Source organism: Protopterus annectens, chromosome 15.part0 (assembly GCF_019279795.1).
Source record: "Protopterus annectens isolate FY-2018-M chromosome 15.part0, PAN1.0, whole genome shotgun sequence".
In the NCBI taxonomy this organism is placed as follows: domain Eukaryota; kingdom Metazoa; phylum Chordata; order Ceratodontiformes; family Protopteridae; genus Protopterus; species Protopterus annectens.
In genome coordinates, this window is record NC_056749.1 from 459385619 (window position 1) to 459410433 (window position 24815).

The 24815-nt window shown below is 41.8% G+C and overlaps 1 protein-coding gene across 1 annotated transcript in view; it reads left to right on the forward strand.

Annotated features, from left to right (window-relative positions):
- Positions 1–24815, forward strand: part of LOC122789760 (heat shock factor protein 3-like) — a 1295435-nt gene that overhangs the window by 966912 nt on the left and 303708 nt on the right. The window contains exon 8 of the mRNA XM_044057197.1: positions 9450–9586. Within this exon, the coding sequence (XP_043913132.1) occupies positions 9450–9586 (137 nt within the window). The remainder of the gene's footprint in view (positions 1–9449; positions 9587–24815) is intronic.

The following is a 24815-nucleotide window of genomic DNA, read 5'->3' on the forward strand; positions in this document are numbered from 1 at the left end:
GCCTTTTCCCATTCTGTTACCTTTCCCTCTCTAATTATTGCTCTCAGTACCTTGGTTCCTTTGCCAGTTTTCTACAGTAAATTCCTGTCCTCTTGCCTATTCTTTCTACTATGATCCAGAATCCCACTCTCTCCTTATTTCTTGAGCTTTCCCCCTGTTGTATCTTCCCTTTCCACTTTGAATTGTTTTTTCTGCTTGTGCTATGTGTAGAAGCCTTAACGGTGTAGCTCTAAAATATCCCTTTAACTCATGTAATACCAAACCACCTTCTTATAGTGGAAGGGCCAACTTACCTGCTTGAATCTTTGCCCTCTTCCCTCACTTGTAAAATCCTTCAACTCTTTATTAATTGCTATCCACAACTCCTCTGGTTGATCAAAATATGCCTGACCTGTGTATAAAACAGAAGGGACTAAGAACATTTTCACTGCTTCTATCTTGCTATCTGTATCCATAAACCAGAGGTACCTGTTCCTCAGTTTTTATATATTATCTATTGTTTAGTCTCTTCCCACATACTCTTAGCTGCCATACCAGAATCCTTTTTAACCCATACTCCTAAGTACTTTATTTTGTCATGTCCCAATAAATATGGGTATTGCCGAACCAAGTTGTATGAGGATACTGAGTTTACAGCTGTAGGCTTTGTTTTATCTTTATTAATTTTATGTCCTGAAAAGACTTGAAACTGTCACAGAATGTTCATAACACTGAATTGTTTCTTTCTTCTTTTATCCAGTGCAAAATAATATCATCTGCAAATAAAACCAAATTTCTTGATTCCCATACCAGTTATATCCTTGAATTTCTGCGTCCCTTATTTCCTTTGCCAATTGTTCTAAATGTAATGCAAACAACAAAGGGGACAGAGGATATCCCTCCCTGGTTCCTCTGTTCAAATAGAACTTATCAGAGAAGAACCCCCCTGACTTTAATTTTCAACTCTGATGCCTTATATATCCTCCTAATTAACCCTGCTACTGTGCCAGAGAGTGCAAATTTTTCCATTTCCTTACTCATAAAATTTCAGCTTACTCTGTCGAATACTTTCTCTGCATCAAGACCCACGAATAATAGTGGTATTTTCTTATTTTCTGCTTGTCAAATGTTTGCTCCCCTCCACAAAACCATATTGATCCATATCTATCAATTTTGGCAACAACATTGCCATTCTTTTAGTTATTATAGACAAAAACACTTTATAATCATGGTTTAGAATTGAAATGGGCCTATATGAAGGTGGATGTAATGGGTCTTTACCATTTTTAGGTATTACAGCCAGCCCAACCTTCTTCCCTGATGTTGTTGTGTCCTCTTCTTTAAAATACTGTTAAACAAAGCCTTCTAGATCTTTATCACTTTCTTCCCTCCTAGCTTTAAAAACATCAACAAGAATACCATCTATTCCTGTAGGTTGGTTATACATTACTGTTTTTATGTCATCTCCTTCTGTCTTAACTGTTAATAACTTTGCTTCATCTACCTCTAAACTTGGCATATTCAATTCTTCCATAAATATTAGACACACAGTAGTGTTTTTTTAAGTTTGTTGTACATGAGTTTTGTGTCTCATGTACTGTAAATGTAATGAATAAATAGTTAATTACAACAGAATATTGTTGCCCCTGGTGGGGTCGTTGACAAGTTGATCCAGGGCATTAGAGTTTATGAACTCCAGGAATCGTTGAGCCAGGGGGTTAGTTCAAGAGTAGTTTTCCCAGTTAATGTTTGGGTAGTTGAAATCGCCCATTATTATGGTGTTTGATTGGATCCTCATTTTTTCCAATGTCCCCAGGAACGAGGAGTGAATGTCCTTGGTCATGGTGTGGGATCTATAACAAGCTATAATTTGGAATGCATTTTTGCCCTGGGTTAGTTGCACTTGGATGATTTCAGAGGCATCATATTTTGCAACTAGCCCGGAGGTGTGGATGTCCTTGATGAATATGGACACGCTTCTGCCCTACGTGTTACGGTCCGAGTTTTTTGACAGAAAAGTGTGGTATGAGTTGTAGCCTGGTAGTGCTGGGGTGCTCTCAGGAGCCTTGAACCAGGTCTCAGTCACTGCACAGATGTCGATGCTCTCCATTTTGAGTAATGCCTCGAGTGAGTGCACTTGGAAGTTTAGACTCCTAGCGTTGAGTAACATTGCCCTCAGTTTTTTATTTCCTGTAGTTCTTGTGGTGGTGGGTTTGTTTTTTGAGCCTTGCCTCAAAAGGCACTATAGGGGCGGCAAGAGTCTTGGCCAATATTCTGAATCCCAGGGGTGACAGGTGCAGACCATCTCTGGTGAAGCATCGTGGCCTGTCCAGCGCATCATCCCAGGTAGACAGATACTGGATCCTCTCTGAATGACACCAGAAGCTTAGCCAATTATTGAAGTTGATTATCTTATCCTTGTACTGTGGTATCATTTTTGGTGAAGGCAGGATGCTACTCAGGGCTAAGGTCATGCCTGGACTACGAGATCGGAGAGCTCTTCCATGTCTCTTTTCATGTAGTCCAGGGAGGTACATCTCAGGTCATTTACACCAACATGGACTATGACAGACTCATATTTGTACTTGCCTTGTAGTGACCTGAGTGCATGCGTTATGTGGTAGATTCTGGCACCCGATAAGCAGCTGACAGTAAAGTGAGTGGGGCATCAATGTGCCTGACTATAGAGTCACCTATCTCAAGTGTGTTGGGTATGTTGTTTTGCCTTATGGGCTGTGGTTGTGCGGCTCACCGAGTTTGTGGGTATGTGTTATTTGGGGTGTGTTGGGAGGAGGTTGCTTGTGTATCTGCTTTGGAGGTCTCTGTTGCCTAGGCAGATTTAGATTTTTAATCAGAGTCTCCGTATATGTCTTGGTGTTTCTATGTGTGGGTTTTGGAGGTGTTGGTTTAGTTAGTCTGTGTGTTCTGAGTTGGGTGTTGTGAGTTGTTACCTTCTCCTCTTGACTGCCTGTTCCAGTCTTGGTTGGAGAGAGCTTTGCCTCTAGATTGGCTGTATAAGTTCATCTCTCGCAAGTGTTAGTGTTTTGTGGAAGGAGGAGAGGGTTGTCTGTGTACATGAGGCAGTTGTAGCATTGCCTCAAGATGCCCAGGTTCATCAGGTAGGCTGGAGAGTACACCGGGTGCTGTCTCTTGGACATACCTGAATAAGTAGGGAAGTATAAAGACTATTCCCTTCTGGCAGATGTGGAGGTTGAGTGCTTAGTGCTGCAGTAGATTTAGAACAAGTGCTGGGCTGAAAGGTGCGGGTCTGAGTGCTTTAGGCTGAAAGACTGACAAGTTCTAAGGGAAAAACTGAAGAGCAGACTTTGTGGAGCCAGGAATGGTTAACCCCAGCTAATAGGTGGTGTGCAAAAACAGGTTTTTATAGCAGGAAGATAAAAGGGATAGAAATTTAGCCAAAAATGGTCAATAAACTACAAATTCTGAGCTGAAAACCACTCCTCCAGGGACAGATAGGCTGCTCAAAGCTCCCCACTCTCACTGGTGAACTGAGAAACTTCCTTCTATCCAAGTAAGGTATGGGCCAACACAGAAACTACAGTACAGCCTGGATTCAGCAAACTCTGAAAACTGGACTCTACTAGCTTCAGAAAGGTGGGTCCTGGTCATTACCAACATGGGTGACCAGTGCTCAACGCCCAAGATCAACTCCTCGCTGGTTAGATCACACCATAAACTAATCACCCTAGATATCCACATCTTGACCCCACCCCCACACAAGGAAACCATCGTAAAAAATGTCTCCAAAGCGAACTTCACGCTTCTCAAAACTGAGGTGACCAATTTTGCGACAACCCTGCAGATGAATAACACAGTCAATACGGTCACAACTGCTGATTCCTGCACATATGCACTCTACAAGCACCTGCATGAGTGCATGGATCGTGCTTTCCCCAACAAAACTAAGAAGATACTATTCTCCAAACAAGGGAAGCTGATCTGGTGGTCCCCTGCCATTAACAAACTCTACAACAGAAGGAAGAAACTGTTGCAAAAGACTCTCATAAAATTCTCCAAAGCCAATTTTGAGAGAAAAATTGCCACAGATTCCAAAGACAGCCACAAGACATTCTTTAGCTTTGTCAATAATCTCCATGGCAACACCCCGGTCTGCACCGAGCTACAACAGAATGGCACAAAATATACAGAGCCAACTGATATTGCCAACATATTGGCAGATAGGTTCAGTGCAAATCTTACTCCCCCTTACCCCCCAAAGGGCCCATAACTATACCAGATGGTTGTAGAGCCCTGGCAATCACAAACACACAGGTAAAAACAGCACTCTCTAAAGCCAAAAACACAGCATCCATGGGACCGGACAGCATCCCAGGCTGCATCTTACACCAACTCCAAAATGAACTAGTCCCCCACACCTAAAATTCATGTTCATACCACAGGCTATGTGACCACAGAGTGGCGCACAGCAATGGTTATCCCACTCCACAAAGGAGGAACCACCACAGACCCTGGGAACTATAGACCTATTAGCCTGACAAGCCTGGTCTGGAAGGCCATGGAGCGTATCTTCATGGAACTCATCAACAAAGATATAGGTAACCTCCAAACTCTGGATGCTACCCAATTCGGATTTGTAAAAGGTAGGTCATGTCTCCTAAACCTGGTAGACTTCTTTGAAACAGTTACAAAGGCCATAGACGAGGGCAAGGTAGTCCACACAGCCTACCTGGACCTCGCTAAATCCTTTAACACTATCCCTCATTCAGGAATCATTGATAAACTCACCAACCTTAACATAAACCCTTACGTCACGAGATGGGTGGCAAACTGGCTCACGGACAGAACCCACACTGTAAGAGTTGCTGACTCCAGATAAGACTCCAAACCAGTGACAAGTGGAGTACCCCAAGGTTCAGTCCTGGAACCCCTCCTGTTCGGTATATACTTCTCTGAAGTGCAAGCAAACACCGAGGGTCTGTGGCTAACCATGTTCGCAGATGACTGCAAACTGGGTGCCATTATCGATTCCCCTGCTGACGTAGACATCCTACAAAAGGGCCTCACCGAGACTGACACCTGGTGTCAAAATCATGGCCTCAAACTAAATGCCAAAAAGTGCATTGTTATCCCCTTTGGCAGAAACATGGTACCCATGAATTACCAAATAGGGGGAAGTTCACTTAACACAGAAAGTTTGATAAGAGACCTTGGGACCCAAGTGGATAGCAACTTCTCCTTTTATAACCACATTGCCCCAATGGTCAGAAAATCTTTCTACGTGGCCTACTTAATCACAAAAGGGTTCGCATCTAGAAATAAAAAAGTCATCGTTCCCCTCTACTCATCACTTATCAGACCCTCATTGAATACAGTGCCCCATTTGGGATGTACCTCACAAGACACCTACAACAACTTGAGAGGCCCTCACCAAGAGGATCGCTGGCCTCAAACAAGTGCCCTTTGCCGACCGGCTCAAGAAACTCAAACTCTACTCGATCACATACCGTCTACTCCGAGGAGACCTCTGCCTGACATACAAAGCTATGTCAAACCCAGAATTATTGGACATGCTCCACTTGAATAAATCACAGTCTCCCCGATCTACACGCTCTAGGGACCTAAACCTCACCACAGCAATAAATAGGACATGCTGGAAGGATAGATAAGATAGATTCATGTCCCAGAGACTTCCCATGCTCTGGAACAAGATTCCCATCCACATCAAGCAGAGCTCGTTATTAGCACTATTCAAGAAAAACCTTGATAAGTGGATGGGTGATAGGAAATTCAACCCTGGGATTATGTCTGGGGCACTGCTCGATAGAGGGGCAGGAATTTAACAATACATGGGTGGCGAAAGCCAATATACTGTTGGCTAGGCTTGCTTTGGCCCTCGGGCTGATAGCCTAGTACCTACCTATGAATAATACTCAACAACTATCCATGGTATTGGTCACTAAGTATTATTTTTTTAATAGGTTGTGTAAGGGATGTCTGTTTCTCTTGTTCCTGTAAAAGTCAAATAAATTGCACTGCCACAGCCATGTGTGATTTTGCTGCTGATCAACCTCTCTTCTATCCAGAATTTTGCAAAAGGTCCCTGATTTTGCCTCATATTTTCCCCACCTTGCCTCACCTTGCGATAGATGACTGAAGGTTACAGGTAGGCAGTAATGTCAGATATTAGAGTTTCAGAAAATGGACTGTGATGCAAAACCTTATGATCTGTAAACATAAGAGAATTAGAGTAATAGTCAACAATTTTCCATGCTTTTGGACAGACTTCTTTTTTAAATAGCTGTGTGTAAGAAGAGTGCAAGGGGACTTGACACAAGAAGGGACATAATGTTAGCATATTATAATGTGCAGTGTGCAGTAGCTGAGGTTACAGTACCACTTTCATAGCTGTAAAGTAAGCAAGTAGTACAACATTATATTGTTTGTATGCATGAACTTTTGAATTATTAGCAGAGAGGAGCTGTATACATTTTTAGCTCGAGTAGGAGAGTGAGTGATTTACAGCATAACAAGACTTTTGTCTTGCAATGTAAAGCTGCTTTCATGTGGAATGTTTATGGAAAGTTTGGGTTATTGAGTAATCTCTGTCTCTCTTTCTCTATAAGCAGGAATATTTGACTTGTTAAACGTACTGTGCTTTGATATTTACTTCTTGAAAGAGATACAGCTGAGTTAAAAAAAAGAAGGATTCCAAAGATTATTATTTTTTTTATTATTATTATTTCGCTTCTGCTCACCTGATTTAAAATTTTGAAATAGAAATGCGTGAAGAACTTTGGCTTTGAATGTCAGATAAGTGGAGATCCTTTGTTTTCTATTCTCATCTGTTTGAAGCATATGGGTTGTTGGATATGACCTTGGTACCTACTTTGAAGCTTCTTTTGATCCAGAGCACTGACTCCTCCCCTACAAATAATTCCCTAGACTCCACCTTAGATGCTCAGATCTTGTTTGCTACTGCTGGACAGAAAAGAAATATACATGTGCATCATGCTGTATTGTTGTAACTGCTGAAATGTATGTATGTTAACAGAGGATGCTGGAAGGGAAGGGATTAAACTTAGCCCAACTTATTTTAGGAAAAATAGTTTGAAATTAAATTAGTTGGTGTAAGCCATAAAGATTATATCTCACAGGTCTGAATGCAGCCAGAGATGCAACGTCTATAAAAACAAGGGCTAGGAATCCTGCAGTATTGTCCTTAGTGGTGAGCTAATTGCTACCCTGAAAGGGTGGAAGTGTTGAAATGGTTTTATAGCTTCCAGATGCTGTAACATATCTTAGCAAAGCTCTCTGTGTGTGCATTGTGACACACAAGTGCAAGATCCTGGTTCAGCTTCTAGTAAAGGGGGTAGTGTGGGAACCACAGAGAGAGGTGAACAGATGTCATTCTGTAATCCAGCACTGAAATGGTGATTTAATACTAGATGTGGCAGAAGTCTTAGGGCACTATGTTTTGAACCATTTCAACACTTCTTCCCTTCCAGGGTAGCAATTAGTTCACCACTAAGGACAATGCAGCAGGATTCCTAGTCCTTGTTTTCACAGACATTGCATCTCTGGTTGCGTTTAGACCTGTGAGATACAATATTTATGGTTTATGCCAAGTAATTTCATTTCACTCAAACTATTTTTCCTAAGGTAAGCTGGTCTGAGCTTAATCCCTTCCCTTCCAGCATCCTCTATTAACATATATACATTTTAGCAGTTACCACAGTACAGCCTGACAAACATGTCTAGTTCTTTTCTGTCCAGCAGGGCCTACTGTTGATACATTTTTTCACACAAACAGCTTTACAAATACATTCTTAACACAAGTATCTGTACATATCAGTCTGATATGCAAATGACATAAAATTATTTATAAACCTGCAGCAAGCTATGCTGGCATATGTTATACATGCACTGCCCTGCTCTCTCTGGCGAAGCTAGTACTACCTCATAACGCAAGTATCTGTACAAATCAGTCTTATGTACAAATGACATAAAATTCCTTACAAAACTGCTGCTAGCTATTTTGGCATATGTTGCACATGCACTGCCCTACTCTGTCTGGCATAGCTGTCACTATCTTACATCATCACGGCAAGTACTACATTACCCATCACCTCCAGTGAGGTTAGTTCTGCATCTTCTAGGCCTCATGATGTCCACAATTCTAATGGTCCCTTTAACCAGGTACTACATGAGACTACTGTGATAGTCTTTAGTAGTACGTTGGTCTGTCCATTCACCCTTTACATTCAAAAATCTGAATTACTCAGGTCTGCAAACAATACATTGCTTGGTAAATAATGTCCATGACTGTAACTGAGGGCTGCTCTTTCCAGTCAGAATTACCAGTTACAACAGTGACCACAGAAGCCTCCCTTTTAGGGTGGGTTGGCACTTTTTGAAGGGAGAATGGTCTAAGGTATATGGTCGTCACTAAAGGTTAATCTTCAAATCAGTGTGTTGGAGTTGAGAGCAGTCCTTCTACTGTTGCAGAAATTTCAGGATCTTCTCTCCAAGGTTGTGATTTCCAACAGACAGACGACATGGAGGTAGTATGGTACTTCAACAAGCAAGGAGGAACACGTTCTTATCCTCTATGTTGAGAGTCCATGAGATTCTGGCAATTTGCAAATTCTTTACATTGGTTTCTGATAGGAACACACGTCCTGGGGTTGTCCAGTGTACTAGCAGACAAATTGAGCAGAATTATCCTAATGCCTCATGAGTGGTCCCTCACTTCTACAGTGACATGCTTAATATGTACTAATCCGTCCACAGGGACAGTCACAGAGGGATGCTCAGGTCCACAGTTCATTCCGCATACCTCTTAACCTGTTAGAGCAAGGAATCTGGACAAAGCCATAAATAATAAGGGGATAAAGGCCCAAATATAGGGACACTTTTTAAATATTGCTCTTACAAACTTCGAAAGTTGATAGAACAAAGAAGTGTTGCATTAGCATGATTTTTTAGAAGGGTATGAAGTCTGAAACTGAAATGTCTGTCATTATTTTCTAACTTCAACCCTCAGTGATTTGCCAGTAAACCACAATGTTATGAGAAACCGACCAAAAATTTGAGGCAAAAATCTGGATAATCTGCAAAAATCTGTACAGTTATAGGTATGGTTCCTGGGCATTCTGTCTTTTTTTTTTTTTTTTCAGTTTTTCTACATAACTTCTCTTTACTTGTGTTACTGCTTACATTTTGTATTTCACCTAGGCTGAGCCCAATATTGATTGGTGCACTACCCTGATAAATATGTATAAATAAATAAAACCCGATTCTTGTTTGTCATTTACTCATTTGCAGGTGTTTGTATGCTGCAGGTACCAAATAATGCAATATTTGGTCATTCGTTATATAGCTGACAGCTGCCTGATAGAATGATGCTTAACATCTTCGGTCATGAGAACAGAAGTCATACTCTTCAGAAGTATATGAACAGTATTTAACTTTGCTTTATTTTTTCCTAGGGGAATAGATTAGTTCTGAATAACGCACATGATGTGTCAGAAACTGGACTTGTTATTCAGGATGTTACAAATTCACAGGAACAGTGTACAGAAGAAAAAAGTTTAGCAATCCAGACAGAAGGAACGGTGCATAATGGGTAGGTGCCATGTCCTGTTATGTGCAGTTGTAAAGAAAAATAATGTGCATTTCTATGGGATCTGTGCTTCCAGTAGCAGTTCCAACAGTGGTTTATTTGTCTTCTTCAGTTTCAATTTGTAAAAAAATGCATATTGCACTTTGCAGAATGCAAATAAATTCAGTATTTCTACTTAAACTTGTAGCAACAATCTGAGGTAATGGCAGAGATTAGATAAAGGTCATAAAAATGTAGAACATGACACATTTTCTTGTTTTTCCTGGTTGAGTGATTTCTGAACATCTGAATGTCTGGTATGAAAAGCTGTTCTTTAGATTTCTACAGCATCCCTTCATACATGTCAGTTTTCCTAATGTGCTAGATTTTGGGACAGATTCATTAACTTCTTCATTAAGTGTGCACAATCTGTATTCAAGAACATCCCTACCACATTGTATGTGCTTGCCAGTTTTTCAGAAAGCTTATACAAAATATACATGTAGTCTACACTTTGTGATAACCTTTATAAATCCCCCATGATATTTAAGGCTGCAAGAAAATCATTAGGAAAACTATAATTAGGAGGGAAAAAGGAGCGAGTTACAGTTGTGTGTTTACTCAGAACGGTGTACACTTAGAGTAGGCGTTAATGAATCCCAAAGTTTATATTTCTTTGTGCAGGTATGTCATTTTATTTTTCAAACTACATTAGTTTTATTGTTGTTGAGTCAGTCTGATTTACTTCACATACCTAATAAGTGCATTGATGTTACTGTTACTTGTCAGTCTAAACAGAATTTTTGTTCAGTTTGCTTCTGATGCTTAGGGATTTGTTTTGGAACTTAATTGAAAATTATTAAATGGGACTTAGTGCTATTGATAAGTACAATTATGAGCTGGAAAAGTGGGACTGCAGTGGAGGAAGAAACCTCAGAAGATGTTACTGTTTGTTAATTAGGTACCTATGATGGTCTATGGATCCTTTTCAGCCATGACCTCAGCTGCAAGGGAAAGTGCAAATGTATATAGACATGAACATCTATATGAATATATTCACAATTTATTGTAGCCAGTCAGCCAGCATGTTTATGGATGGTGGAAAGAAAACTGTAAAGCCTGCAGAAGACCCATAAAGGTACAGGAAAAAAGCACAGAGATTGACTAGAAGCCAGGATTGAGCCACTGACTTTGAAATTGTGAGACATAGATCTTACCACTGAGTTACCATTCTGCTTTGTTTTGCATTATGTGTTACTGTTGATCTTCAGGATCCATCAAATATCACTCCTTTCATAGATTGTAACAATTTGGAAAGTGACCACTGTACAAAGGTATTTTCAGCAATTACAGTTTAGCTAAAAACTTAACATTTGGATAAACTTTCTTTGCCCTTTTCCCATTGTTGTGCAACTGTGGATTTAGTATATGAATGATGTTTGTCATTCTGATCACTGCTCCAGTAGTCTGAGCTTTAGGGGTTGTATTCTGCACAGGATAAAACATGCAGCCAGCTTCCAGAGCTTCAAGGACATCTTCCATCACCCAAACCATTATTTAGCTCGAGTTGAGCTGAAGAAAGACTGGTTTGGATGTCAAGCCCTTCTGAGCTTTTCTGACACTGAAGAACGCTCATTTTCCTAGCTTTCAAGGATTGACATTCAGCTAACATTGCCCATTGTTGAGCAGATAAGGTATTTTCAGGGGGGAAAAAACTTCCACATTTTTATTTTAGGACACAAAGCTGATAGCACATCCTCTGAAAAAAGCTGCCTAAATATTAAAAGGGAAACTAGGAAGACTGCAGCAAGAAAATCTTGCTTACCTAAATGGGGGAGGTTTCATCTGTTTTGTGTGAGGCTATTGTAGTGGTACTGTCTTTGGTATTATTTAAAAGGCACTGAATCACACTAACAATTTGTTTTTTAGACTTGGTTAAAATGTGTGTATCTGTAAACACTTGTTATATCAAATATTAGTGTAACAGTAACATGGTTGCTTGTTTATTTGAAAAACAGTACTTGTTTTAAGTATTTTATTGGTATTTTAAATATGCATTGTTTATTTCTGTATTTTTGAACTGCAGTGTATTGCATTCAGTGAATCTTTCACTTGTATGCATTCATATGCATACATTGACACATTTTTATCAAACTGGATATTCTGTTTTGTGTTCCAAAATTAGCTTTTGTGCTTTAGAGGAAAGGGTTCCTTTTAGGAGTGTTAGCTGCCACACCCAACAACCTTTGGTTGTAGACCATGTGGTGTGACAAGTGGGTTATTTAAACTCTTGCTTATAAGGAAGTGTGTATCTGATTAAGTTAAACTATTGTGGATTAACGAAAAGTGTTCTATCATTTTTGAGCTTAATAAATGCTGCTTTTGTGGCTCTAGTTGGACTCAACTGGTGTGTGATACAGGTCTACTCAGGATTCTTTGGTGTGGATTAGCAGGTTTCATCTGTTTTGCCAAAGGTGGACTGAGGACAGCATCAGTGTTCTTGATGCTGAAGTATCTGTCAGTTTTATAGTTAGATCTGGCTTATGCCTTAGTGAAAGCACATCACTTGGCCTTCTCAGCATGCATGTCTCTGGATCTCCACTAGCCTGTCTGCTGACATTTAAATAGTTTGTCATGGGGATACTATGTTTGAGACCACCTAGACGGGATATCAATCCACCATGGGAGTTGAATTTTCCTTACAAGACTTGACTTAATGCCGCTTTTAAACCAGTGACATCTGCACCCCGTCAAGTTATTAACCTGAAGATACTCTGTTCTGCTTGCTGTCATGTCAGGCAGAAGAGTTTCTGAATTACAGGCACTGATGTGCAAAGAACTTTTCTTATTTTTTTTTTTTTTTTTTTTTAACATGGACAGTGTTGGCCTGTGCACGAACACTTCCTCTGTGTTACTGGAATTTCTTTAAAACAATGTATATAATTGCCGGTCTTTCCAAATCCAATATGAAGGCGAAATGAGTTTATATTCATTGCATGTGCACATGGACCAGCAGAAAGAATGTTAAGTTTATGAGTCTCAAATTAGTTCATCTTTTGCATCTAAAAGGGAAAGGAAAGTAGTTTCCAGGCTGACTCTTAGTGGCTAGCACGTAATATATCCTTTTGTTAGTCAAATCTTAATAAGGAACTTAAGGGACATGTGAGATTGCATCCTGCAAGAGGTGCACCTACTACCTTACTGTTTTTTTGTTGTGTGACAAAAGCCATACTAGAGGCAGCAACTTTGTGCTCAGTCCACACATTGTCTGAAAACTACAAATTGAATTTAACATCTAGAAACATAGCATATTGATCATCTTCTATAGGGCCTTCTGCAACCTTGTACAGTAAAGTAACCTTCACTCAACTCCAGTAGCTCTGAGACTCTTCTCATTGGTCATTACTACAGCAGCAGTGATTCATTCAATAAAGCTGCTGCAGTTGAGTAAGGAAGTTCCCATAACAGAAGACCTGTCTGGGTAGGATCACTGTTAGTCATGTTTCCCTTCCTCCTTCTCCTCTCTCCAGTCACCCCCGTTATAGTTCCTCTAGTCTCTTCAGGTCTGGATGGATCTAACAGAGTTCAGTTTCCTAGAACATTTTTCCCTATGGCTGGAATACCCATCTTGATTTCTTTCTTCCTGTTTAGTTGTTCACTTCAAAAGTGTGGGTTGCAATCTGTTTGCCCAGGGCTACAACTTAAGACCATCAAGAGATAATATCTTAATGAATGTCCCATTTTTCTTGTTTTGTTTTAATATTTTCTGCCTTGTATTGTATTTCTGTTTAGCATATGTGGAGGAACTGACTTCCATGCACAGAAATGTGAGGTATGCCCACTGTGGAAAAAATGAACAGATATGCTTGTAAACACCAAATAATCTCCCCCACTTTCAGGAGGGTTGAAAGATTATGTATAGTTAACGAACCTTATTAGTTTTTCCTTGCGACTCCTACTACAGATCCAGACACAATATCCCTGGAAACTGCCAAGGAAAGAACGTGGGCCATATAGTGTAGTACTGATCTGATGTTATCCATGTCTTCATTCATCACTACAGGTTCTTGGATCCGAGCCAGCAGTATACCACAGAGGGATCCAAGGCTCTGGCTCCTCGCTCTCCCGTACTGCCCTGTTGCTCTCTAATCTCCAGATCCATGCTCATGGTGCAGATGCATTCCTCTGGCTCTGCCTGTTAAGTGCAGAATTTTCAATCTTTCTTGTAATTTTTTTGTAATTTTGTAGTGTTTTAGTGGAGGATAGTCTAGTTTGCAATTTTTTTTTTTTTATAGAGTAGATCCTCCCGTCCCGTTAGTCGAGTTGTGTCAGTGTTTGTGGGCTTTGGTGCCCTTTTTCTTCTGTTAGCCATTAGGACTTTGTTCATATTTTGTTTTTAGCATTAGTTGTCATTTGACTGAGTTTACAATGTTGGATAGACCTGCTGGGTTTAAGAAGTGCTGCTCATGTGGTCGGAAAATGCCTTATTCTGATACACATGAGAGGAGTGTGTTTATTGCTTGGGCGCTGCTTACCTGGAGGTTGAGTGTGATCGTTGTGCCGGATTTACCACAGGCTTTAGCGGAGTGCCGCAACAACTTGCTTCTTATGGGTCTGGTGCAAAGCAGTCCTTTTGTTTCCCCCTCGAAGGCTTCTTCTTCCGACCCGAAGAGGAAGGCCCCTTCTTCTTTTCCAGTTCCCACCAAAAAACTGCGGCTGTCAGATCCTAAGTCCCAGATCCAATCCCAGCCCAGTCTGCCTCCGATCCGAGGTCTTCAGAGCTGAGAGCTAGGGAGCTTTTGGTTGGATCCAGGTCTTCTCCGGATCAGAGGCTGTCAGGTTCAACCATGGTGGGGCCGGCCCTGGATCCAACCGGTTCATCAGAGCTGGCCTGTGAGCCATCTAGGCCTTTGGATCCAACAAGAATGTCGGATCCAATCATATCTTGAAGGAGCATGCAGTCCCTTCCACCTCCAAGCAGAGAACACTGTTGACTGCGAGGCATTAGATCCATTCCCAGAAAACTGTCAGTAGGTCATGGAGGTCTCCTTTCAAGTCTACCCATTCCTTTTTCTCCTCTAGGTCATCTAGGAGCCTCCTGCACTCAGACATGGACAGGTTAATGAGGAGTTTTCTCAAGGCCCAAATAGAGTTGGGTCGTCTGGCTTTTCCTGCCCATCCGGCCAGAGAAACCCCTTCCCCCACCAGCTTGTCATTCTCGTCATCCAACTGCTTTGGGTTTGGATTCCAGGGACCAGGAAGTCTGCAGCTAGATTCTGATGAGGCCGAGTATTCCCCCTGTTTTGTCCCCGCTAGGGTCCCTGGCTTATTATGTTCCTCCTCCCCACGAACTGGGGTGAGCCCCATGCCGGAGAGGTAAACCCAGCTCCACTGGGGGGGGGGGGTTGGTGCCATCTTTTCTGCGTTTCTCTTCTCTGGAGGACTTCTCCCTTGGATGTGAGTGATGGGCTCTCTTCCAGCCCCTAAACCTTCTGGGTGGTAGACAGGACCTTTTTCAGATCTGGAGTTTCCTTGGCTGCACCACCAGTCCCTCCTGGCCTCTCTCTACCTCTGCTGGCAAGGCGCCTCATCCTGTCCTGGGTCAGCCCTCCCAGTTGAGCCTTCAGGAGGTTTTCTCCCCTCTGGGAGTCCCTGTCTCTTCCAAATCCTCCCTGGAGCCCCCAGCGGAGGAGGTTCATCATAAGAGAATGTGCAAGAGGAGGCACTTGGACTCCCCTGCGGAGTCCTTCACTAAGGATACGAACCTCGAAGAAGGAGAGTGGTCCCCCAGATCTCTGCCTGATGATGTCTCCTTTGGAAACATCCTTGAGCTCCTAAAAGAAAAGGGCGGATGATCTCCCCAGCCCACCCCATCTTCAGAAATGTCCATACTTCTGAAGTGCTTTGGGATAGGCCCGTCTACTTTCTGGGTGTTCCCCCCTGCTGATGAGTTGGTAGATCTGATTGTCAGCAGGGCCAGGAAGGAACCGGGCACAGTGGAGCTTGTTCCAAAGAGGGCTGATAAATTCCTTACTTCCCCAGTGAACTATTTCGTCTGGAGAAAGGGTGTATCAGTCGATGTCATCGTGGTTGCCACCACCACGAAGAAGGAACTAGCAGAGCAGAGCTCCATGGTCCATCCCCTGAACAGGGACTCCCAGGCCATAGACCATTTTGGGAAGCAAGTTTATGCCTCAGCTACCTTTGGACTGAGGGCGACTAACTGTTTGGCACATTTTATCCGCCTTCAAAGGGATTTGATTCAAGAGCTCTCCACCTCCCTTGCAGAATTATTGCCAGTGGAGAACCTCAAGCAGGTGTCTCCCAAGGTTGCCAGACTGACATCTCTGGAGAATTCCTTGATGAGGGTAATCTCTAATACTGTGGAGACTACCCCTCAAGCTTTGGGCATGGGTGTTGCCTTGTGGCATCATGCTTGTCTAGGGTTTTGCGGGTTCACGGAACCCTTTAAGGCATAGTTTACTAATGCTCTCTTCGATGGTTCTACCCTGGTTGGACCCTCCTGAAGGACACTTTGATCCATAGCGAGAAGGAAGGGAAAACTCTGTCTGTGGTAGTAATCAAGCGTTTGGCCCCCCAGAAGTCCTTCTTGAAGACCCAATGGAGAACCAGAAAGATATGGTTCCATAAGGCACAGTCTCCTTTTCAGGGCGCTCCAAACGAGTACTCTTCCAGAAGTAGGGGGGAGAGGTTTCAATGGACGATGGCTGCCTCGTGGTGGTGGTGGTGGGGGTTTTGCAAAAATCAGGGCTCCAGGGAAATCTTCTCTGAGCAGCCCTTTCAGGACTCCTGAAGCATTGCCCAGCTGCTGTGCCTGGGAGGCAGTCTGGGCCGCATTTCCCTACACCCACTAGCCTGGATAAAAATCACTTCCGATCAGTGCGTGTTAAATGTCAAATCCAGGGGCTTTTTCCTTCCCTTTTTGGAACTCCCTTCAGTGAGTAGTTATATCCCTGACGTTCCAACCAGTCAGAGCGAGTTTGTCCTCAAAGAAGTTCAATATCTTCTTCTAAAAAGAGCCTTCCAAGAGGTCCCAGCAGGACAAACAAGATCTGATACTTACTCTCACTTCTTTTTAGTGCCAAAAAAGATGGGGTACCTAAGTCCTATTTTGGATCTCAGCAAGCTCAGTCTTTCAGTCAAGAAGTCAAAGTTCTGGATGGTCACTGCTCAGTCTATTTGTTCCCTGTAATGCGGGGATGATTGGATGTGCTCAGTATATCTCCAGGATGCCTATTTTCACATCAAGATAGACAGGCATTCAAGGAGACATCTTCAGTTCCAGCTAGGGGCCAATCATTATCAGTTCAGAGCCCTACCGTTTGGTCTCACCACAGCCCCCCGGGTGTTTAGCAGATGCATGGCAGTGGTAGCGGCTCACCTGTGCTTACAGGGATTCTAGTTCTTTCTCTACCTCTACAAATGAATAAACAGAACTGGTAGTGCACTAAACAGGATCCACACAGAACTGAATAAAAATAAAAGGTTTAATGAAGCGCTTTTCGTTTGCTTAGTAAGCAAGTGGTTATATATTTTTAAATCCTTTAGATAGTATGCTCTTTTAAATGCTAGTTAGGATTAATTGACTTAATTGTTTGTAAATTAATGAATTATTTAAGGTTGTGGTTTATGGATTATTCTTTGTCTGAGGAAGTTTGCTTATTAAGCAAACGAAAAGCGCTTCATTAAACCTTTTATTTTTATTCAGTTCTGTGTGGATCCTGTTTAGTGCACTACCAGTTCTGTTTATTCATTTGTAGTAGTTTTTTTCGTTTTGGATTTATGGTGTCTGTTATTTCTGGGGAACCAGGTAGTGACTTTCCGGATGCCACGCCAGAGTTATTGAGAGCTGTGGGGTCTGTTGACATCATTCAACCCCAAAGTGACACGGAGGTTAATGCGCCTGTATCTTTGGATTTACTGCTCAGCAAGTTGGAATCTATGCTGAGCAGAATAGACAGTTTGGAAAGGCAACAACGGCACAATCTTCAAAAGGATGGTACCGGTCCTACATTTCCTACTTCAGTGGATGCACGGACAAATTTGGTTGTTCTTTTCGGCAAAAGTAGCAACAGCAGTCCAGCATTTACTGTATCAGCAAGAAGGGACTTACCGGTAGTTACTGCCGGTAACATTATAGCACTGGGCGCACCAACCCATATTACCGATAATTTAATCAGCAACGCTAGTCCACTTAGAGGGTCGAGTGGTGATAACAGCGAGAGGCAGAGGAGAATTCCGGCTTCGGTAGCTGAAGAGGGACCCCTCCAGAACCAGACCGATGCTAGGACGAATTCTGCTATTCAGCGTCTTACTCAACAAACTTTTATTAACAAAACATCAAGGTCTGGGGGACCACACAACAATGTGCTGGGTCAACCTGACCGTTGTTTGGACTTGGGCATGCATTACAACACACCGAGTGCAATGGCTTTTACTACTCCTGCCCCGGTGAGTAACAATCAAGGTGCCAATTATCCTACTTTGTTTAACTGGTGGCGAACAATCCGACATTTAGTAACACTTTAAACGGACCACAACTAACAACCGTTAGTAGTGGCAATGAATCTGATATAGTGAACAATTTGAAACTCTTGGACAATGTTTTAATTAAAATTAAGAAAATACAATTGGAAATAGCATATTTTAAAGAGTGTTTAGAATGGAGAATTGTACCAAAAGGTTTGAGACACTACCAATACCCGACGGGGCTGGTAGCTGAATCAACCTTTCATCAGGAGTTGATTGTGTTGTTTGACCGACTTGAGTTCGAGTTACTCGAACTCATGATTAAGCATTATTCTTGTCAAGTAGACGTACTTAATATAGAGGCGGAAGCACTGGATAATGCAGTGAAGTTGGACATGTGTTTTGAGAGGTACAAATACGACTATGCAAGAATGTTTACCAGTATTGATGAATATTTGAGTAAACTTAAATCTATTAAGTTAAAAAAGCTTAACAGAGATAGTAAAGCGTATAATGATGGTTTAGCCTACCCCAGTCCACCTTTAAGTCAAACATGGAGACCTAATGTTAGGTCCAGTAACAACAGCATTAACAATGTAGTTTCATGTACAGTTAGTGATGACACTCAAGTAAATGTGAATCAGTTAAATACTGACCAGTGTCCTTGTGAACCGGTTGGTCAAAACTCTCAACCAGTGGAATTGCGTAGGAGTGAGAGGATACAGAATAGGAATAACCCTTATAATGGGCATAACAACAACAATTATGGGAATAATAATTTTTTAGGAGCAAGACCCAAGCAACAACGTCAATGGACGAACCGCTCCAATCAGAGGAGGAACAATTAGAACCATTGACAGGGTCTTCCCTATATGATTTTAATATGAGTTTTCATCACGGTCTTAATTGTTCCACCCATACACCAACCCACTTGGATATGTTTGATTTGTCGGATCACATAGGACCATCCGTCCCAGAGTTACAGGACATACACCATGGTCCAGTTGTTTGCACTAACAGATCAGGGGATTTTAAAGTTTTTAATTTTTCTAGAATTACTATTACACCTGATTTGATAGATTTATTTTCCAAAGGTTATACCTATGTTCCTAAACAGCAACCGGATTTCGTAAGGTCCATTATTGATGTAAAAATGTTTACAAGGAAGCTTAATTTTCAATTAATGATGGGGGTTGAGGTTTACACAGAGGCAACCAACAGGTTGCATGTTCCTAGCACTTGCAATCCACCCCTGCACCCATTATTAACGTCCTTTGAACAAATTTGCGAGGTGGACATTAGGAGGAATAGATTCTATAACAAGCAATTTCCGGAGTTGATTAATAACCCTGAATTAGAATCTTTACACAATCTTAGTTCTTGTAACTTAAGAATATGTAAACCGGACAAAGGTGGGGGAGTTGTTATTTTTGATAACAGTAACTACTTTGACCGTATGACTTCCCTATTAGATTCACATTCGTATTCTATAAGCTCAATGTCGGAGACTAATAGAGCGTATAAGATCATTAGTGACAGTATTGAAGAAATGTATATAGGAGGTAGGATTAACCAAGACATGTATAATTACATGTCAACTATTTATCCTAGGTATCCTTACCTCTTTGGAATACCTAAAATTCACAAAGATGTTACTAACCCCCCTATGCGTCCTTTGGTAGATGGGCGTGGCTCTCCAACGTATGCCTGTGCCAAGGTAGTGGATAAGATTTTACAGAAATACATCTCTCAGGAAATCCAAATTTGTAAGGACTCGTGGTCATTTCTATCCAAAGTAAATGAATTGGAATTTCAGGATCATCACAATTTTGTCACAGTGGATGTTAAGGATTTATATACTAGCATCCCCCATGATATAGCTATTGATTGGGTATGTGACAGGTTAAAAATGAGGGAAGCTAGTAACAGCGACATTTCCTTGGTTAGAGAGCTTTTGGATTTGGTACTATCGAACAACTTTTTCATGTTTGGGGACAATTTCTATTTACAAGTCATTGGTGTTGCTATGGGTTCACCTTGTGGGGCAAGCGTGGCCAATCTGGTCATGGCCCACTGGGAACACCAATTTGTTTTCAACCATACACTGTATAAGGAGCACGTTGTGTTTTACACACGTTATTTGGATGACATATTTATCGTCTTTAATGGTGATGAGCCACAAGCAGCTAAATATGTAACGTACCTTAATAACACCACTGACTTCCTGTCCTTTACTTCATCTTTTAGTACTAACAACATAGCATACTTGGACATTATGTTGTCTAAGGATCCAACAAGAGCAGGATATACAGCGAAAATTTACAGGAAATCAACATTTTCAAATACTTTCTTGCACTATACTAGTTGTCATCCCTACACACAGAAACGTGCTGTGGTTAAAGGCCAGCTAGTTAGAGCAGCGAGAATAGTAAGTAATGATGTAGATTTTGAGCAGGAATGCTTAACATTGAAAAGGATGTTTTTAAGCTGTGGATATCCGACTGGTCTCATTGAGGACCTTGTAATAGAAGTATCAAACAAACGTCAGACCAATTTTTATGTCCCATTGTTAAAAATTAGGAATATTCTTGACCACATGGAATCTTCCACCCTTATGGCAGGTGAGCATACCGAGAAGAGCTATGTAAGAATAAATCCAGTTATTCCTAGATTTATTACTACCTTTACCTTGGATAGTAGTAATTTATGGGCCATCATTAAGAAAAACTGGGATCTGTTTAAAGCTGACTCGATGGTGATTTCTAAGTTAGGTTGTTCACCCCAGGTTACTTATAGAAAAGCTAAGAACTTGAAAATGTGGTTTGAACAAAAACCACTTACTACAAGAACCCCGGGTATGTTTAAATGTCAATCTTGCAACTACTGTAAATACATAGAGTCCAACAGATTCTTGATACACAACCATGAATTTAGGTTGAAATATAGGACGAATTGTAATTCATGTATGTTAGTTTACTTGGCCCAGTGCCAAGATTGTATGGCGTTCTACATTGGGAAAACGGAGCGTAAGCTTCGTGAACGTATTTATGAACATGTGTACGCCATACGGAAACAAAAAGAAGTGAACGCACTGGCTAAACACATTCTGGAACATCCGACACATAAATTTAAGTTCATGGCGATAGATCAAGTTAGCCAGAACAACAGAGGTGGCCCTACTCAATTGAGACTACTAGAGAATGAATTAAGATGGCAGATCAGGCTAGACGCTTACCATGCTCCTGGCCTTAATGAATCTTGTTCCATTTCAGGTATTTTAAAGTTACTAAGTTTAAAAAGATAACATTTTTAGTTGATGTTTTTACATCAATATGGTTTAGTTATCAAGTGCAGGCTTATTTGTATGTATTAGGGTGTGAATGAAATCATAAAATCACATAAAAAAGACAGGTGTAACCTCTGTATCTGTATATGTTTTCACTTTTTTGAGGCAGTGTCAATTTATGTCAGTTCATGTTATTTTATTTTTAAATTACAACCATAATTTGCTTCGTAAAATTGTATATGTAAAAGTTTTAGTATTGAACTAGCATATGAAAGCACGATAATATTCATAATGAAAAAAGTACTAGCAATATACCATATACTTATGAACAAATTGATTGTAAAATAAATTAGATGGATTAATTTTAATTTTGATTTAGATTTTAACATTGCCCTTGACTATGTTGTGTATGGGGGGTTGTTGTTGCCTTTATTTACACCACTTTATTTATACATTCAATATTTAAAGTGGTTATATATTTTTAAATCCTTTAGATAGTATGCTCTTTTAAATGCTAATTAGGATCAATTGACTTAATTGTTTGTAAATTAATGAATTATTTAAGGTTGTGGTTTATGGATTTTTCTTTGTCTGAGGAAGTTTGCTTACTAAGCAAACGAAAAGCGCTTTATTAAACCTTTTATTTTTATTCAGTTCTGTGTGGATCCTGTTTAGTGAACTACCATTTCTGTTTATTCATTTGTAGTAGTTTTTTTCTTTCTGTACCTCAACAATCAGCTCCTCACAGCACCTTCAAGGCATCGACTGGCTCGGGCGACTCAGTATCTTCTTACCCTCTTCTGCCAGCTGGGTATAACAGTCAACCTGGCAAAATCCAGTCTCATCCCCACTCAACAGTTGGAGTTCATAGGAGTTAAGTTGGACTCTGTGCCAGAGATTGTGACTTTACCTCTGCGCAGAATTCAGTTGATTTGGGAACAGGTCAAACAGATTTTGGACCTGGGGCACCCCCTAATTCTTTTGGATCTTCAGGCTCTCGGTTCCATGACCTCGGCCATTCTCCTTATCCCTCTAGCCACATACCACATGCGGGTGATGCAGTGGACCTTAGCGGTCCAGTAGTTGGCTCTTCTTCATCCTCTGTCTACGACCATAAAACTGGTGCCTGTGTGCAGACGTCACCTCCAGTGGTGGCTTCAGTCAAGGTTCTCTCCTTAGGCAGGCCCTTTTCTGTCCCTCCGCCCACAGCCACTGTGATCGCGGATGCCTCCCTCCTGGGGTAAGAGGCATTTTTGAGGGAAGACTGTCAACATACTTCAAACTATTGGCCACAAAAACCCAGCTGTCCAAGGAAAATGCTGCAAGCTCTGGGGCTCATGGCCTCTTGCATTTTGCTAATTCCATATGCAAGACTGCATATGAGGAAACTCCATTGGTATCTAAAAAGTCTATGGTGTCAACATTCTCAGGACCTGGAAACAATGATGTTCTTCGTGTTTCACTGTTGCAGTCATAACTGTAGGGTGTTCCTGCCGGCAGGCAGCCCAAGGTCGGCCAGAATTCCAAAGTCTGGGTCTGGCGTCGGCTGTACCAGCAAGTACCCTGACGTCAGAACGTAGAGGTATAAAGCTGACAGCCGACATCATCTTCTCCAGTCTTTCTTGCCGTGCGGTGGAAAGCAGCTCGCAAGTCGTTGGTTGGCGCATTCAGGACAACGTGCTTTGATTGTCGTTGGTCCAAAGTTTTCTACTTCTCTTCTCAAGCTAAGTACCCCGTTGGGGAAACTTTTTTCTTGCTCCTTCGATGTCAGAAAAAGTTAATAATTGTATATCGTGTGGAAAACAAATACCTCATAAAGATTTCCACTCTTACTGTCTACCTTGCTTAGGCCCTGACCACGACATTTCTTGCTGTCGATTCTGTGCCAGGTTTAATTCTCGCATTATCAAGTGTAGGTACGATTGGGCCTTGAATTATTTCGGTAGATGATTCAATTATAGAATGTCGTCGGATACTTTACCGACAACCGGAATTCAAAAGAAGTCTATGGTGTCAACATTCTCAGGACCTGGAAACAATGATTCCTATCATTCCTTGTCTAAGGACAGAGTTTCTTTGGTGGGCAGAGACCTGCTACCACAACAAGGGACTCCCTTTCACTGTACCCTCTGCTGCCCAAAGCCTAACAACAGACCCATCAGACTATGCATGGGGGGGCTCACATGGCAGGGCAGTGCATTCAGGACAAATGGAACCCGAGACAGATGCACCTTCATATCAAACAAAAAGAAATGTTAGCTGTACAGAATGCTCTGACAGCCTTCAAAGACCTTATTCTTCCAGGACAACTACATGGTACATAAACAAGCAGGGGGGAACCCACTCCTACCCTCTCTGCAGACTAGACATGGCTCTGTGGAACACAGCCTTGAGCTACCAAGTACACCTACAAGCTCAGTTCCTGTCAGGCAAACTAAATTCACTGGCAGATGAAGAAATCTCATGGACCCACACGAATGGAAACTACACCCCACAATATTCAATCTCTTGAGGAACAGTTGGGGGACTCCAGAGATAGACCTATTTGTCTCCTCTCAGAACTGCCAATTGAACAAATTCTGCACCATAACTCCCCACAGTCAAGCTTGGAAAGTGGATGCTCTGTCCTTTACCTGGGAAAGCCTCTCGGTTTATGCCTTTCCCTTTCTGCCTCTCCTCGTGAAGGTTCTACTAAAGATCAAACAGGACAAGCCAAGGACAGTACTGATTGCACCAGACTGGCCACGCAAGCACTGGTTCCCCTTCTTGCACAGTTTGACACTGCTACAACTATGGCACCTGCCTCAGACCCCTTCCCTGCTGTCCCAGCAGGCGGGACAGATTCTGCACCCTCCGCTTCAAACCCTGAACCTTGCAGCCTGGCTAATTCCATGAGCCCTCCTCTAGCATCCCTCAGTAAGCAGGTGCTGGATGTCATTCTGGAGGCAAGGAGGCCTAGTACCAGAAAATCCTCTGCTGAAAAGTGGAAACGATACTTTTCCTGGAGCCAGGCTCAGGGGATGGGCACAACAATGCCCGGCTTACCTCATATTCTAGAGTACTTAACAGAAATGCTCCACAAGGGCCTATACTTCTCGTCAATTAAGATTCATGCCTCTGCCATTTCAGCACATTATAATACTGAGTCACCCCTCTTCTCTCACCCCTTGCTAAAACAATTCCTTAGAGGGGCCAAAATTTGAGACCCCCCCCAGGAGAGCTCCCACTCCAGCCTGGGACCTTAACTTTGTATTGGAAAAGCTCACCCCCCCCCCCTTTGAGCCAGCTGCAACAGCAGAGTTGAAATTCCTTTCTTGGAAAACAGCCTTACTTCTAGCCATCACTTCAGCAAGAAGAGTGTCTGAATTACAGACAGTGGAACCCTTCATTATCTTCCCTTTGGACAGGGTTTCCCTCAGGACTAATCCTTCCTTTATGCCCAAGGTGGTGTCTAGTGTGGCCCCAAACCAGTCCATT